The sequence below is a fragment of the Hypanus sabinus genome, chromosome X1 (genome assembly GCF_030144855.1).
Source record: "Hypanus sabinus isolate sHypSab1 chromosome X1, sHypSab1.hap1, whole genome shotgun sequence".
Lineage (NCBI taxonomy): Eukaryota > Metazoa > Chordata > Chondrichthyes > Myliobatiformes > Dasyatidae > Hypanus > Hypanus sabinus.
Genome location: NC_082738.1, coordinates 21,407,377 through 21,422,063, shown reverse-complemented (window position 1 = coordinate 21,422,063; position 14,687 = coordinate 21,407,377). Strand labels below are relative to the sequence as shown.

Sequence of the window (14,687 nt, the reverse complement as noted above, 5' to 3'; positions counted from 1 at the left end):
TCAAGAACCAAATGGTTGAAGGGATGTAGCTGTTCCTGAAACTGGCGGTGTGGGACTTCAGCTTCTGTACATTCTGCCTAATGATAGCTGTGAGAGGATGGCCTGGACTGGGGAGGAATCTTTGATAGATGTTTCCTCCTTGAGACATGCAGATACTACCAATGGTGAGGAGAGATGAACCTATAATATCTTGGGCTGAGCCCACCACTCTCTGCAACCTCTTGCTTCCTGCCCATTCAAATTGCTTATCAAATCTGGATACTTTCAGCAGTACGTCTGTAGAGTCTTTTTTTCAAGAGTGGTCCACATGAACAAATGATTTGTGCAAACATTGATCTCCATTAAAGCTTTGACCCCTTGGATGCTAAACAGGGCCAATAATATTTGCCAAATTTCTATTAAGTAGGTTTTCTAACCAACTCTTGTGACTGTGCTCCCACTCCAGAGAGCTGGCACATCCCTTTGGATTGTTTGTACCTATGCTCATGCTTGTGTGATGGGTTAGCACGCAGGTTGAGGGTTTGCACATGGGTACTGATTGCTTAACAGACTGAAGTTCCACTTCTAGAGCAGAGGTTTCCAAACACAGACGCTTTGGTTAATGGTAAGGGTCCATGGCATAAAAATGGTCCGGACGCCCTGCTCTGGAGGGAAAGGTTTGAAGCCATTTGCTCAGCACTGAAGAACATTGTCTGTGTTGTTCAGCTGAGTCTGTGCCTGCCGACATGAATGTTGTTCCATCAGATAGCAGTACACAGTACAAACATTGAAGTAAGCACCATGTACTTTGTAACGCTGTTATCCATGAACCTACGTCGTTGATTTCTAATGTGGTTTCCCTTATAAATATCCCTGTTACTGAGCAGTTGTATGTTTATTGATGGCAATTGCATCAATTTTGTTTTGCAGGTAGGCCAGTGTTCATAGACTGAAAGTAAACTGAGCGCCAATGATATAACAAAGAAATATAATCTGAGTGAAACACTGGAATTGTACAGGAAATTGATGTCACCTTGGTCTACTTAACAAGCCTCGATCTACTGTGGTTTTCTCTTTAGTAGCCTCTTTGCTTACATCTTTGCTATATTAATTCATCAGATTCAATTCAGTAATTCAAACTCTTAGTTATTCCATGACACCGACTTGTAAACTGCCTTGTGATTTTTTTTTCAGGAGTAAGCAATTTAAGGGGATGAGCTTGTCAGGATTGATTATTTTCATTTCCATTATGACAAGTGCAGACTAATTTTAATTCCTTAACTTTGTGGATTGCTTCAGGTCTCACATTTGGACATCTCAACCCTGCAGATCAACACACTTCCAATCTCTAGGGAAACGGTCTCTCTCAGGGGGTCAGAGACCTCCTCTTGCTCTGACATCTCTCAGTCCCCCAACCTCACTTCCTGCACCTCTAAGACTACTTCCAAACTGCTGCCCAAACTTCTGTCAAGTTCCTTCAATTGGTCTGTGCTGCAGTTGGGTCCTGTCTTGGTTTACTGCAGAGCAGAGATCTCCTCTTGCACCTCTGTTCCCCACCCACTCCCCAACGATATCAATGCCATGCAGGGGAACACCTTTCATGCAGAGACAAAATATCCAGAAGCAGTGCCTCTTCAAGAGCCTGCGTCCAAAGTGATTCCACAGATCCAAGACCATCTATTAGAAAAAAAAAGCAGGAATAACACATTATGCATGTTAACTAGAATCTTCAATTTGAGTACTTGCTTATTTCCAACAATGTTGACAAATATATGCATGGACACACAATCAGGCCAATTAGGAACACAAATGAGCCCACTTTGCTGGTAAATAAGTTCTAAACTGTTCCAATTTTTAACTTTGACCCTACATTAACCTACCTCTGGTAACCTATCGCCACCTTATGAAGAATCTATCTAACTCTGTCCGAAAATGTTTCAAAAATTATGCTTCCACTGTTCTTTGGAGAAGAGTTCAAAAGGAATTTATCCCTTGAAGATGAGGCAATATTTTTCTGTTAAATGAGTGATCCCTTATTTTTAAACAGTGACCCCCCCCCCCCAGTTTGCGATTCTCCTAAAACAGGAAAATCTAATCTACACCACGATGTCAATACCTGTCATGATCCTGTCTCTTATTCAAGTCACCTTTCTTCCATATCTATTGTATGCTTGCACAGTCTGTCAAATTTGTCTTCTGAAGACAACTTGCCCATTCCCGATATCATAAACACAAGAGATCTTGCAGATGCTGGAAATCCAGAGCAACGCACAAAATGCGGGAGGAACTCAGCAGGTCAGGCAGCATCTAACGAGGGGAATGTACTGTTGACATTTTGGGCCAACTCCCTTCATCAGGACTGGAAAGAAAAGGGGAAGAATCCAGAATGAGGAGGAAGAGGCAGGTAATAGATGAAACCTGGTGGGGGAGGGGGAATGAAGTGAGAATCTGGGAGGTGGTCGGTGGAAAAGGTAAAGGGCTGAAGGAATCTGATAGGATAGGAGAGAGGACCATGGGAGAAAATGATGGAGAAGGGGTGGTGATCGGCAGGTGAGGAGAAAGGAAGGGGTAAGTGGAGAGCCAGAATGACGAATGAAAAAAGAGAGAAGGGGAAGGGCGGAAGAAATTACCGGAAGTTAGAGAAATCCATGTTCATGTCATCAGTTTGGACTCTACCCCTCTACCCAGGTGGATTATGAAGTGTTGCTCCTTCAACCTGAAAGTGGTCTCATTGTAGCATCATTCCCAGTTATCAGTCCATCAAAACTCTGCACTGCTTTCGAAGTAGGAACATTCTCCCCTAAGTAAGTAGGTCAGTTCCATACATAGTACTCTAAATGCGCTCTTACTGCTGCCCTATATAACTGAAGCATAAACTCCCTACTCAATTCCCCTAGCCATAAAAGTTAACATTCTGCAAACTTCCCTCAATGTTTGCGGTACCTGCACACCAGCCTTCTAGTGAATAATGCACACAAAATGCTGGAGGAGTTCAGCAGGCCAGGCAGCAATATCCATGGAAGGAAATGAACTGGACTGAATGAATCAAGACTGATGAAGGTTCTCAGTGCAAAGTGTCAGCTGTTCAGTTATTTCCATGGATGCTGCCTGACCTGTTTGAGTTCCTCCAGCATTGTGTGTGTGTGTGTGTGTGTGTGTGTGTGTGTGTGTGTGTGTGTGTGTGATGCTCATGATTTCCAACATCTGCAGAATTCCTTGTGTCAGCCTTCTGTGAATTATGCACGACAACACTCCAATCACTCTGCACTTCAAGCATGTACAGAACCATATAGCTCTGCTCAGTAAATGACTGTCTAAGAACTCCCAGTCTCTTGAGAGGCTGCAATAAATACTATCAGAAGAAATTTGTATGAGCTGTTTTCAGCATGATATTAACTAAATGCCAGATTTAAATGGCAGAAGGAATTTGCATTAGCCAGTGGTGGTCAGTGGCAATTCAAGCTGAGGTAACTCAGTGGCATTTTGAGGTGGTGGGGATGTGTCAGGGGTCAGGACGGTGAGAGCCAAACTAAAGGGTGGCAGGGTCACATCAGTGTTGGTTATCAGAGCATCTGTGGAGCCAGGAGCAGCACATCTCCTCTGACCTCCATTGGTCCCGGTTAGGCTTCTCCAGAACAGATAGCCCAAGGGCTGCTCAATACTCAGTTTATGTAGGCAGTTTAAAAGTTGCTTAACTGCTGTTCGAAAAATATTCTTAAAACCACATTTGGGGAGTATTCCATTATGGTCCAGACATATGGTTGGTGGGATATTATAAGGTAAGTCACTAACCCCTGTAGAGTGTTATTGTGCAGCAAGATGATTAATAATTTCTTATTGTTTTAGGTTGAAGAACAACCATACTATGAGGACAACATCTACATGTACATCTATTTTGTGATCTTCATCATCTTTGGATCATTCTTCACATTGAACCTCTTCATTGGTGTCATCATTGACAACTTCAACCAACAGAAGAAAAAGATAAGTTCTTTTGCATGAGAAAATTCCAATAACGATTTCTAACTTTCTTTATAACAGATGCTTGAGACGGCTTATCCATTTGGATGTCAGTGTGCAAATATCAAAAATTATTGTTATCAATATATTCAGAGTTATTCTAATTATATGTGAATATTTAATATATATTTGTTATATCAGGTGACTAAAGACCCATGCTGCATTGACTCTTTTTTTGTCTTGTCCCTGCCAAATCATTGTCCCCTCTCATCTTGGGTCACTGACTACCTTTTAGGTTTTGATTCCACAGATACCACCTCTGAATCTTGCCCAAGTAGTGGTTATTTGTGTATAAGACCTTAGTGAGAGATTGGACCACAGGGAGCATCACAGCTGATCCTGATCCTCTCCTCCTCCAACCTCCACTCATCCATCTTAGGACAGTTAACTACCACGTCTTTGAGTGAAGTTACTGATGGGTAGCATGTAGTTGAAAAGGGACCCAAATTTAGTTCGTTTTGAGACTGCAGAAGTAATAGTGTGAGGTTGGAAAGAGAAACAAGTGCTGTAGCTAGTAAGAGTAGTCAGGTTAAGTCATTTCCTTTGAACTTCTGTATCTGAATCGTGTTTATTATCACTCACGTATATTTTATTTTTGTAGTAGTAGTATAGTGCAAGCCATAATTTTACTATAAATTACAAAAAAAGTGAAAAATAAGGAACAACGAGGAAATATTCATGGCTTCATGAGTTTTTCAGAAATCCAACAGCAAAGGGGAAGAAGTTGTTTCCAAAGCACTGAGCGTGAGTCTTCAGGCTCCTGCACCACCTCCCTGAGAAGAGGGCATGTCCTGGATGGTGAGGGTCCTAAATGATGGATGCTGCCTTTTTGAGGCATTGCCTTAACAATAGAGGAGAGATGTTGATGGAGTAGAGAATGCTGAGACAGGGTCAGAAATCTAATTGGGAAGCTTCACATTGCAGTGGAAAAGATCAATGTATTTAGAGACAATAGTACAGTTAGGTATTTTAGAAACAAAAGAATATCAGAGAGGGGCATTAGATAGTAACGACTATAAGGCAAGATTTGATTTCTTTTGAGAAAGTAGTTAATGCTAGTTGTTCAAGGGGAGGATGTTGTTACCCGAGATGAGAGAGCCATTTAACAATATTAGCTCACGTAGCTCAAAATGGAATTGAAATGGTCAGCGGCCTAGTAGTCCAGCACCACTTGCTGTCCTGGCTCTTAGCCCAATAAATACCCATTAGATAATCATCTGACCAACTGCACTCCAGCCAAGAGTCACTGGCTTAACAAGGTGTGAGTAGGAAAGCAAATGAGAATATATGCATGGTAAAATTCTGAAGATTGTAACCAGTTTTTCTTTGTTCTCTATACTTTGGAGGTCAGGACATCTTTATGACAGAAGAACAAAAGAAATATTACAATGCAATGAAAAAGCTGGGGTCCAAGAAGCCTCAGAAGCCCATTCCAAGGCCATTGGTAAGTACTACACAGGTACAAAAAACCATTGATGGAATTGGTGGGAAATGTACCAGAGTTCTTCTTCATTAATTAAGCATGAATAATTCCATGACAGTGAAAATAAGATTGCTGACAATTGTCAAAATTCAGTAATATTGCAGGCAGTGGTTGTAACTTTAATAGGGACTATTATGTGAAAATAAGACTGTTGTTCTAACTGTTTGCCTGTTTGGATTATGGAAGGGGGAGGAATCTATTGGTTGTAATTTGCTGAAATCACTGCTTCAGTTCTCCGAATGGTTTGTTCTGTATAAAATAGGTGATTTTTAGACTGCACACCAGATGGCTATGCTTTGGAATACTGAGAAATCAAACCCATTTATGAATGATTTTCTTTCTGCACAAATTAAGCATAAAAGCCAATGTTCATGTCAGACTGCACCATTGAACTTTCCGGAGCAAGTTCCTGACTTTCAGGAAGTTTGGCTGTGTTATCCAGCCACAGATTACCTCAGTATGTTTGATTGTCCTTCCAATGTTGTTAGCTGATGTGCAGCCATTTCTTCATTTCCTGACAAAAATTGAATATTCAAGATGTGATCTGCAAATCGGGTTTTTCTTTTGCATGTGATTCAAAATGAAAAATACTCTACCTGTTTTTCATCTGGATTTATTCCCCAATTCCGTGTTTTTTTTTTCATGTGTCATCCATTTGGGTACATGCAAGTTCAACATACCAAAATGGGGGTGAAATCCAGTCTTTAGGCATCCATACTGAGAAATTCTGTCCCATGATGTGTTTTTCCAGAGTTATGTAATTGAAAATTGAACTTGTTTCCCCAATGAAACTGTTGACATAGTTTCCCGACATTTGACCGGTTCCTTCATGAACTGAATCGACTACTTACCTATCAGGGCATGGGGGATGATAGTATTCCCCCATGCAATTTCCTTTTGGATGGCTGTGGGGCAAATTGGACTACATTGTCCTGGGAGCACCCCTTAGCCATTCCTGGGATGACTTGGTTTAACTACCACAGTGCTGGTTTGGAATATCTGACAGGTAAGTGAATTACTTATCTTCTGCCATTGGACAATAACCCTCCCCTATCCCATCCACTGCCTCCTGGTTCTAGACTTCTTCCCCTGCTTTCACTGAACCTGCTGACCCCAATGCCAATAAAACCCACACATACCCGACCCCAGCACACTGCATGGTGTGGGCCCCCTCACCTACTCCAAGCCCAAATTCAAGATTCAAGTTTATTTATCACATGTATATTGAAATTTACAGTGAAATGTGTCGTTGGCCTTAACGGCCTTAACAACCAGCACCCCAAAAATGTGTTCTGGGGCAGCCCACAAGCGTCACCACACATTCTGGCCCCATCATAACATACACACGGTGCTTGGCCAGGACAACACGGAACATAAACCGGAATACAATACAGACTATATATGCACACATGCACACACGTATATGCACATGCACACAAACACCTCTTACCCCCAAGACATGCAGCCTTCTTCCATCTCCAGCCTTAATCGGACTCAGATTTGGATATTGGCATGCAGACATTGGGCCTTCGACTACCCCAGCAGGCTTGCAGAGATTCAAAGACCCTGGGCTCTGGTCAATGAGCCTTGGCTTCTGTACTTGGTATTTGACCCTCAGTCTGCAGGACAGAGACTAAAGACTCCAGCCTATCTTCTAATTGCTCAAATTCCTGTCCCTAAATCTTAACATGACCCTTTACCCACTCTGTCCCCAAAACCAGCCTATGAGCCCCCCCCAAAAAAAATTTTCAAAAACAAGTAAAACTGAGCCTCGACTTCAATAGCAGTCGCAGCTTGATGCCATCTTGAGCAATCTATCTCAAAGACCAGCCCTGTTCCACTTCCTGTTTACCAAGTCACTGGGTCCTGGTGCCCACTGCCACCCCCAACACTTTTCCTCCACCACTCCCAGCCAAAAGATGCCAACCACAACACAGACCCCCAAGATCTCTCCCCTAACTTGACCTTGTGTATCAAATAATATCAGTTGCTACACTTTCAGCGCTAGACACGTACAGTGCTTTGGAGCTTGGGATGTGATTAAAGTTTTAGCTGACCCCGTTGCACCCATTTAGCACAACTCCTCTGGTGCCTAAAGTTTTGAGGCACAATTCTAAGCTTGCTTTTGCAAAGCATTACTTGTGCTCAAAAGCTTGACAAGTACGTATCATTTTTGATCCATTTTGTAATTCCATCTAAGTATTTTATTATCGTCAGCCCCAACATGATGTTGGGGAAAGCTGTGGTATGGTTCTTCCTCTCCCTTCCTCCCTTCCCTCGCCTCCAACCTTTCTCATCTCCTCCTCCTCAGTAAAGGTGTGACTCACTTTTTTTTACATGAAATCAAAGTTTCTTTTTCCTAGATGACAAAAGCAAAGAATGTTTTGTAGTTCTTTGCAAGGCAATCAAGAATATGCTTTTAAGGTGAGAGGGGGAAGTTCAAGAGAGGTGTGCAATGCAAGCTTTTCTTTACACAGAGAGTGGTAGGTGGCTGGAACGGGCTGCCAGGTAAGATGGTGGGAAGGAGATGCATTCATGGTGTTTAAGAGGCTTTTAAACGGACACATGGACAGGTAGCAAATTGGGGGAATCTGGATCATTCACAGAAGAAATTTAGTTTAATTTGCGATTCTATTTCTATAATATTCATTCTGTGTTTGTTTTTTTTTGTTGTAGAATATAATCCAGGGCGGAGTCTATGACTTTGTCACTCAACAGGTTTTTGACATTGTCATCATGATCCTGATCTGCCTCAACATGGTAACAATGATGGTGGAAACAGATGGTCAAAGCAAAGAGAGTGAAAATATTCTGTACTGGATCAACTTTATCTTCATTATTTTCTTCACAAGTGAATGTGTACTTAAACTTTTTGCACTGAGGCATTACTATTTCACAATTGGGTGGAATATATTTGACTTTGTGGTTGTGATCCTTTCCATTGTGGGTAAGTAATGATACCTAAAGATCATTGTCTTTACATTTAATAAATGAAAAGCCCATGTCTGTCCAACAGTGCACCCATAATTTAATCAAAGCAGAATAATAGTTAACCCGATTGTTTTGGGCCAGTAATCTCACAATTGCAGGGACAATTGTGCCAGGAAGGGCGATCGTTACAAAACAAAAGAAAAGCAAAAAAAACCGCTATATTCCAATGCTGCACAACCCTGTCGTGAGAATGTGGTTAAATGTTAGGTATTTGAAGGACAGGCTGGATTCTGTTTTAACTTTTCACATGTTTGTCTCGCCTTTCGTCTCCAGGTTTGAATCTAAGTTAGATTTTTAGATGAAAGTCTCCCACCTGAAGATAATCCAACACTACTTTGCAGCTGAGATTAAGATGAATTGTTAAATCATGTTGGACGGACTCTGGCACTGAATTTGACCTGTGCTGTAATGTGGGAGTGCTTGCTCTTGAGTCAAAGGCATTTAATGTTCTTTCACTGTCATGCATACAATGAAAAGCCACAACAGCAAATGTATAAAATATATTTCCCAAAAACATAAAAGCATTGGAAGCAAGTTAAATCTAACTCTTTCCTCACGAGAAACTGACTGGATTCAATGCAACACCAATTTTACACTCATCCTTTTATTGAGGGATAAGAGGGGAGTCCAACACGGATGTAGAAGGGTGAAGAACTTGTCTCTGTGACAGACTGTGGGTATCCAGTCTGGCAACCGCCTTTGTGTTCGGAAGGCAGCTGGTTGGTGCTTACGAATGTTTAATGTAGAATTTAAAATTGAGGGAAAGAGAGCTACTTGCTTACTAGCATTACATTACCGGTGACAAAGAAATTGGTCCCAACCCAGCACCTATGTTACTGTTGTTGATGCAAAATAGGAATTGTTTGTTGAACTGCCACATTCTCCATGAAGGTTAAACAAAAAATAGGCACAAAACTAGGCTTGAGGAACTTGATCTTCTCTTTAACCTCCTGAACCACTGGTGAATAAGTTCTGCACTTGCATAACAGTTTTCTTCTCTCCAATTATGAAGGAAATTATATTTGCTGGCCTCTAATTTTGCAAGTGTTGGCTACATTGTGGTACTTAAGTGACCTGTCTTTTATATTTGAATGTAAATGATTATTGGTTTTGTTGTGCAATTCTGGAAAGAGAGGAAGCAATTGGGCATCAGAAGACACAGTCAATCTGAACATTTTCCTGTAGTGTCATCAAGAACTCTGACCTCCACCCTGGTATAGTTTTAATGCTTTTAGCACAAATTGGAAGATGATTATTTGAATTTGAGTTTATATTCCAGGATATAACACATTCCAAATGATTTACATCTGAGAGAATATCAGGAAAGCTGTCCAGGGTATTTGTTTTCCATATGAAATATACGGAAAGCCACTGCAGAACAAGTATAGAAAGGAAACTTTTCAGATTTATTGGGGCTTGAGGATTAGGCTGTAATCCTAATTAAAAACTAGGATTAAATAAATTAGGATAAAAATTGGATAAACTGTAAATTGAAAAATGTAAACATAAAATATTACCCTGAAACTTGAAATTGCTCCATTTTTTCACAAAAATTTCCATTGCAACGAAGTTTTTTTAGGTTGTTCTCATCTGAACTTCATAAATACTGGAACCCATGTTACTTCCAAAGCTGTAATGTGCATTAAGGTTTGATGTTCTGTCTGTACAGTTAATACATTGTTTTATCATTAATGATATGAAGTGAGAAAGTTGGTAAACAGATTTCACAAGCTATTCTTGCATGGACTGCCCTAATCATTAGTTTATTGCAATGCTGTGTTTCATTTGTGAGGGAATTAATTGCGTTAAAGCAGAACTGTTAATAAAATCTCTTCTGTTTCCTTAGGAATGTTCCTGGCTGATTTAATTGAAAAGTACTTTGTGTCACCAACACTTTTCAGAGTAATTCGATTGGCTCGAATTGGTCGTATTTTGCGTCTGATCAAAGGAGCCAAAGGAATACGAACGCTATTGTTTGCCTTAATGATGTCTCTGCCGGCCTTGTTCAACATTGGCCTTCTGTTGTTTTTGGTCATGTTCATCTTTTCCATATTTGGAATGTCTAATTTTGCGTACGTCAAGAAAGAAGCTGGTATTGATGATATGTTTAACTTTGAAACATTTGGCAACAGCATGATCTGCTTGTTCCAGGTCACTACATCTGCTGGCTGGGATGGTTTACTCTTGCCAATCTTAAACAGACCACCAGATTGTGACATTGAAAAGGAGAACCCAGGCACTGCTGTTAAAGGAGACTGTGGCAATCCGTCTGTGGGAATATTTTTCTTTGTCAGTTACATCATCATATCATTTTTGATTGTTGTGAACATGTACATTGCCATTATTCTGGAGAACTTCAGCGTGGCTACAGAGGAGAGTGCTGAGCCACTGAGTGAAGATGACTTTGAGACATTCTATGAAATCTGGGAGAAGTTTGACCCTGATGCCACACAGTTCATTGAGTACAACAAGTTATCTGACTTTGCTGATACTTTGGAAGCACCTCTTAGAGTTCCTAAACCCAATCACATAGAACTCATTGCCATGGACTTGCCCATGGTGAGCGGAGATAGGATTCATTGTCTGGATATCTTATTTGCATTTACCAAGCGCGTGCTGGGTGAGAGCGGAGAAATGGATGTTCTTCGGCAACAGATGGAGGAGAGGTTTGTGGCGTCTAATCCCTCCAAGGTATCCTATGAGCCGATCACGACCACGCTTCGACGCAAGCACGAAGAAGTTTGCGCCATCATTATTCAGCGGGCTTATAGGGCACATTTGGCGAGGCGAAAGATCACCACCAAAGGAAGACTTCCGTATACTAAATCAGGAGGGCATGCGAATGAGAATGGTAACACCAATCAAGAAAAAAAGGAAGGAACTCCCTCCACTGCATCACTGCCATCATACGACAGTGTAACTAAGCCTGAGAAACAAGAGAAGGATCGAAAAGGCAATGATAAAGGCAGAAACAACCAAAAAGACATCAGGGAATCTAAGTTGTGAAAAAAATTCCATTTGAAAGCAAATGTTGTTTACAGACTTAAAGTATATAGATATATATAAATATATATATATATCAATGCAGAACAGTGACCCAATTTCTAGAACAAAAAGAACTCTCAGCTAGAGATCTATACCAAACATAATCTGCTTACAATATACAGTTGTTGCCTAGACGGCAGTGACCTTCCCCTCTCATGACACTAGGACCCTGTACAGCAAAGGGGATTCAATAAACTCCAATAGGTGGTTACTGCATCTACTATATTTTGGCAGTCACTGCAACAAAGGACAAACTATGGCTGCTAGGATCAGTACATTGCCAAGGGGGTCAGACAGAGATTTTATTTTCTCATTTTAGTTCACTCGTTCAGACAAAAAAAAACAATACCAAGGTTTGTTTGACCATGCAAAATTATGGTTGCCTCCTTCCATGATCTGTTCAGCAAATGTAACATTTAGCCCATGCCTTTATTTTTAGTCATGGTTTCTTTCTTATATCTGCATATTTTTCTACATGGGCTTCATGTTGTTTGGGGATAAGGGGAGGTATGTGGGTTTTATTTTCGGACTGAGGGGGACTTGCTCAGACCGATTCCAAAAAATTGTGCTCGTTCAATGCATAGAAATGATTTGCATGATAGCATGCTGTGATCAGAAATCATGCATGTAGAGTCATAGACCACAGACACAAGTACTTTGTCCACCCAGTGGTTTTGTCTTATGGCTGAGGCATTCCACTGAAAAACATACACTATATTGGGGGACAGCCTAATATCGTGCCCTTCAAGTATTTACAAACTCTTTAATGAATCATTCATCCAACCTCAGTAGAAGTAACAAAAAAGGGGGGTTGTGTGTATGTTTAATAGCTAATGTTCTGAACATACAGCCATTGTTGCACATAAATTGCTGCTCTGTATCCTCCTGAAAGGGGAAAATTAAAATACAAGAATGGCTTGTTGTATTTAAATTTCAATGTAAACCAAAACTAGGGCTTTAAAGATCGTTCATTTGTATCTTGCAGTATTGATTAATCACCTTCATATTGCAGAGTAGACATTTTATACGGAGGTAAGGAATGCTGTGTACATGGCAATTTATCTCTGTGGTGCAATTTTTGGGTACTGGATAACAGAGTATACGCAGCACCAAGATGTGTATTAATCCAAGTTGATACAGTTTTTGAATTTCCAATATCATTTAAAAAGAAAACGAACATTTACATCTTCATCAGTGATGGTTTGCAGTTGGCACTTTGATGCATGTTTTTCTTGCTTCTGTAGTCACATATAATGTTTTTTCTCTAATAATCACATTTGTTTAAAAAAATTAATTAAAAAAAAGAAATAAATAAACTCGCACGCCAAGTCACAGTGCTGAGTGCAAGTGGCAGAACGTGCAGCTTCATTTCATTTTCACTTCTTGTCATCCTGCGCCGGATGACAACTAAATGAGGATTCATGTTTTCTTCCCTCGTTAGCTTCCCTCGTTAGTAGAAAACGATGTATAAAACAGAGTCACACATATATGTACAGGCTATGTTGTAAGCAGCACAAAGCAAATGCTGAAAGGTGTGGTTGGAATTTTTAAGAGAATATTATAAATATTGTAATATATCATTTTATTTTATCGGCATGCATTTTTTGTAAATACAACAAAAAATTACAAAATTAAATATAATGGCTTCAGGCTGATGCCATTGTCACAAAATGTTATTTTGGATCATGGATACTTTTTCATTCGTTAACATCCCAATTCTAGAAACCGAATGGCAAATTGTAAAGACGACAAATTTTAAAAACCCACTGTTCTCTGGTTCTCTGTGCAATAAATCCATTTAAGACCAAATCTGTTCAGAATTAGATTTTTCGCGCTAATTTGCAGAGATCAGAAACTGGCAAACAAAAGAGTAGGCGGCAAAAGAAAAATAGTGCAATTAGAAAGCAGCAGCATATTGTGGATGCATTTTGTTTTCATTTTTGTTTTGCAGCAAGATCCGTGATGTTGTCCAGTGTCAATTCCAGGGCTTACGGGCTCAGAGTAATTGTCTGTTCATACCTAAACTGCTCTGAATGGAATCAATAGAATGGGGGTGATAAGAACCAAACCACATCCTGGTTTTCATTTTCTGCCACACAGATGTGAACTGTAATTTTAAAATCTTAGTAGTAAACTTGACTAGTAATGTGTTAGTGAACTGCATGGTGGATGATGCTATTACCCAACAATGATGGTTAAAGCTACATTATTAATACAAGTCTAAAGAATAAATATTACACTTTTTACTCTACCAGGTTGAGGCTGTCTTGGTGTGGATTTTTGTGTTTAGTTCTTTTATTGGGGTTCTGTCTCAAAGAGGTACTGTCTTCAGTGAAAACTAATTTTTGCTCAGCGCAAACCCAAGCAAAAGGCATCGATGCAAAATGAAAATGTGAGCTGCTCGTGGCAAAAAGGTGCTCTGCTGTTATCTGCCCCCCACCCCTCCCACTTTCCACAACGAAGACAATGCCCCTTAACGGTACAGATCCCACCATGTGCACCACTGGTTACAATCAGTCCTGTCAGATCTGCCCCTTCCAATGCCAGATCCATTAAAGATGGAAAGGAGACTATGACATTTATCATATATTCTACAGTATCCTAAGCACACACGCTATGCTAGTATGAAATTGCTGAGTATACTAATCCATCTTCATAGATATACATGAGGCTGCATTTAACCCCAAAGATAGACTCTAGCTGCAAATATTTCTTTAAATACCAACATAGATGTCCTGAATGTGTAGTGGTTAACTTACTGCTGTACTTGCATTCACATGCAACTGGAATTGCTGTGATGGAAGTCTCTCTTTCCATCCTAGTTAGGAGGGAAATAGATTTAGGAGTAGCCTCTTTTATAATCCATTAAGACAAAACTGGCCATCTTTCAGGACTAACTAACATACTAGATGTTGCCTTCCATTGGAGAAAACACATCATGTGCTAAACCGGGAGCAAAATCATACTAGTCCAATAGGAAGTGATCCTTTGATGGGTGGGACAAAGCAAAAGGAGCTTTGTAATGTGTCATCTAATGTTGAACTGGGCAAAATTGAAAAATGAGAAAGTTCTTCCAATAGCCACTAGCATCCTTATTTATTTGACCACATTTCTTCATCCCCTTAAGTTTTTTTTTGCGCTAACTTACTAATAAACTAGTAAACGTAAA

The 14,687-nt window shown here is 40.2% G+C and overlaps 1 protein-coding gene across 11 annotated transcripts in view; it reads left to right on the top strand.

The window, feature by feature from the left end:
* The window catches only part of LOC132384676 (sodium channel protein type 8 subunit alpha-like), a 231,184-nt gene extending 217,460 nt beyond the window's left edge, over positions 1-13,724 (top strand). For all 11 annotated transcript variants that reach the window (XM_059956036.1, XM_059956034.1, XM_059956037.1 and 8 more), the window contains 4 exons: positions 3,826-3,963; positions 5,339-5,443; positions 8,159-8,429; positions 10,320-13,724. In XM_059956036.1, the coding sequence (XP_059812019.1) occupies positions 3,826-3,963; positions 5,339-5,443; positions 8,159-8,429; positions 10,320-11,479 (1,674 nt within the window). In that variant the 3' untranslated portion in view covers positions 11,480-13,724. The remainder of the gene's footprint in view (positions 1-3,825; positions 3,964-5,338; positions 5,444-8,158; positions 8,430-10,319) is intronic.
* Positions 13,725-14,687: the final 963 nt, after the last annotated feature.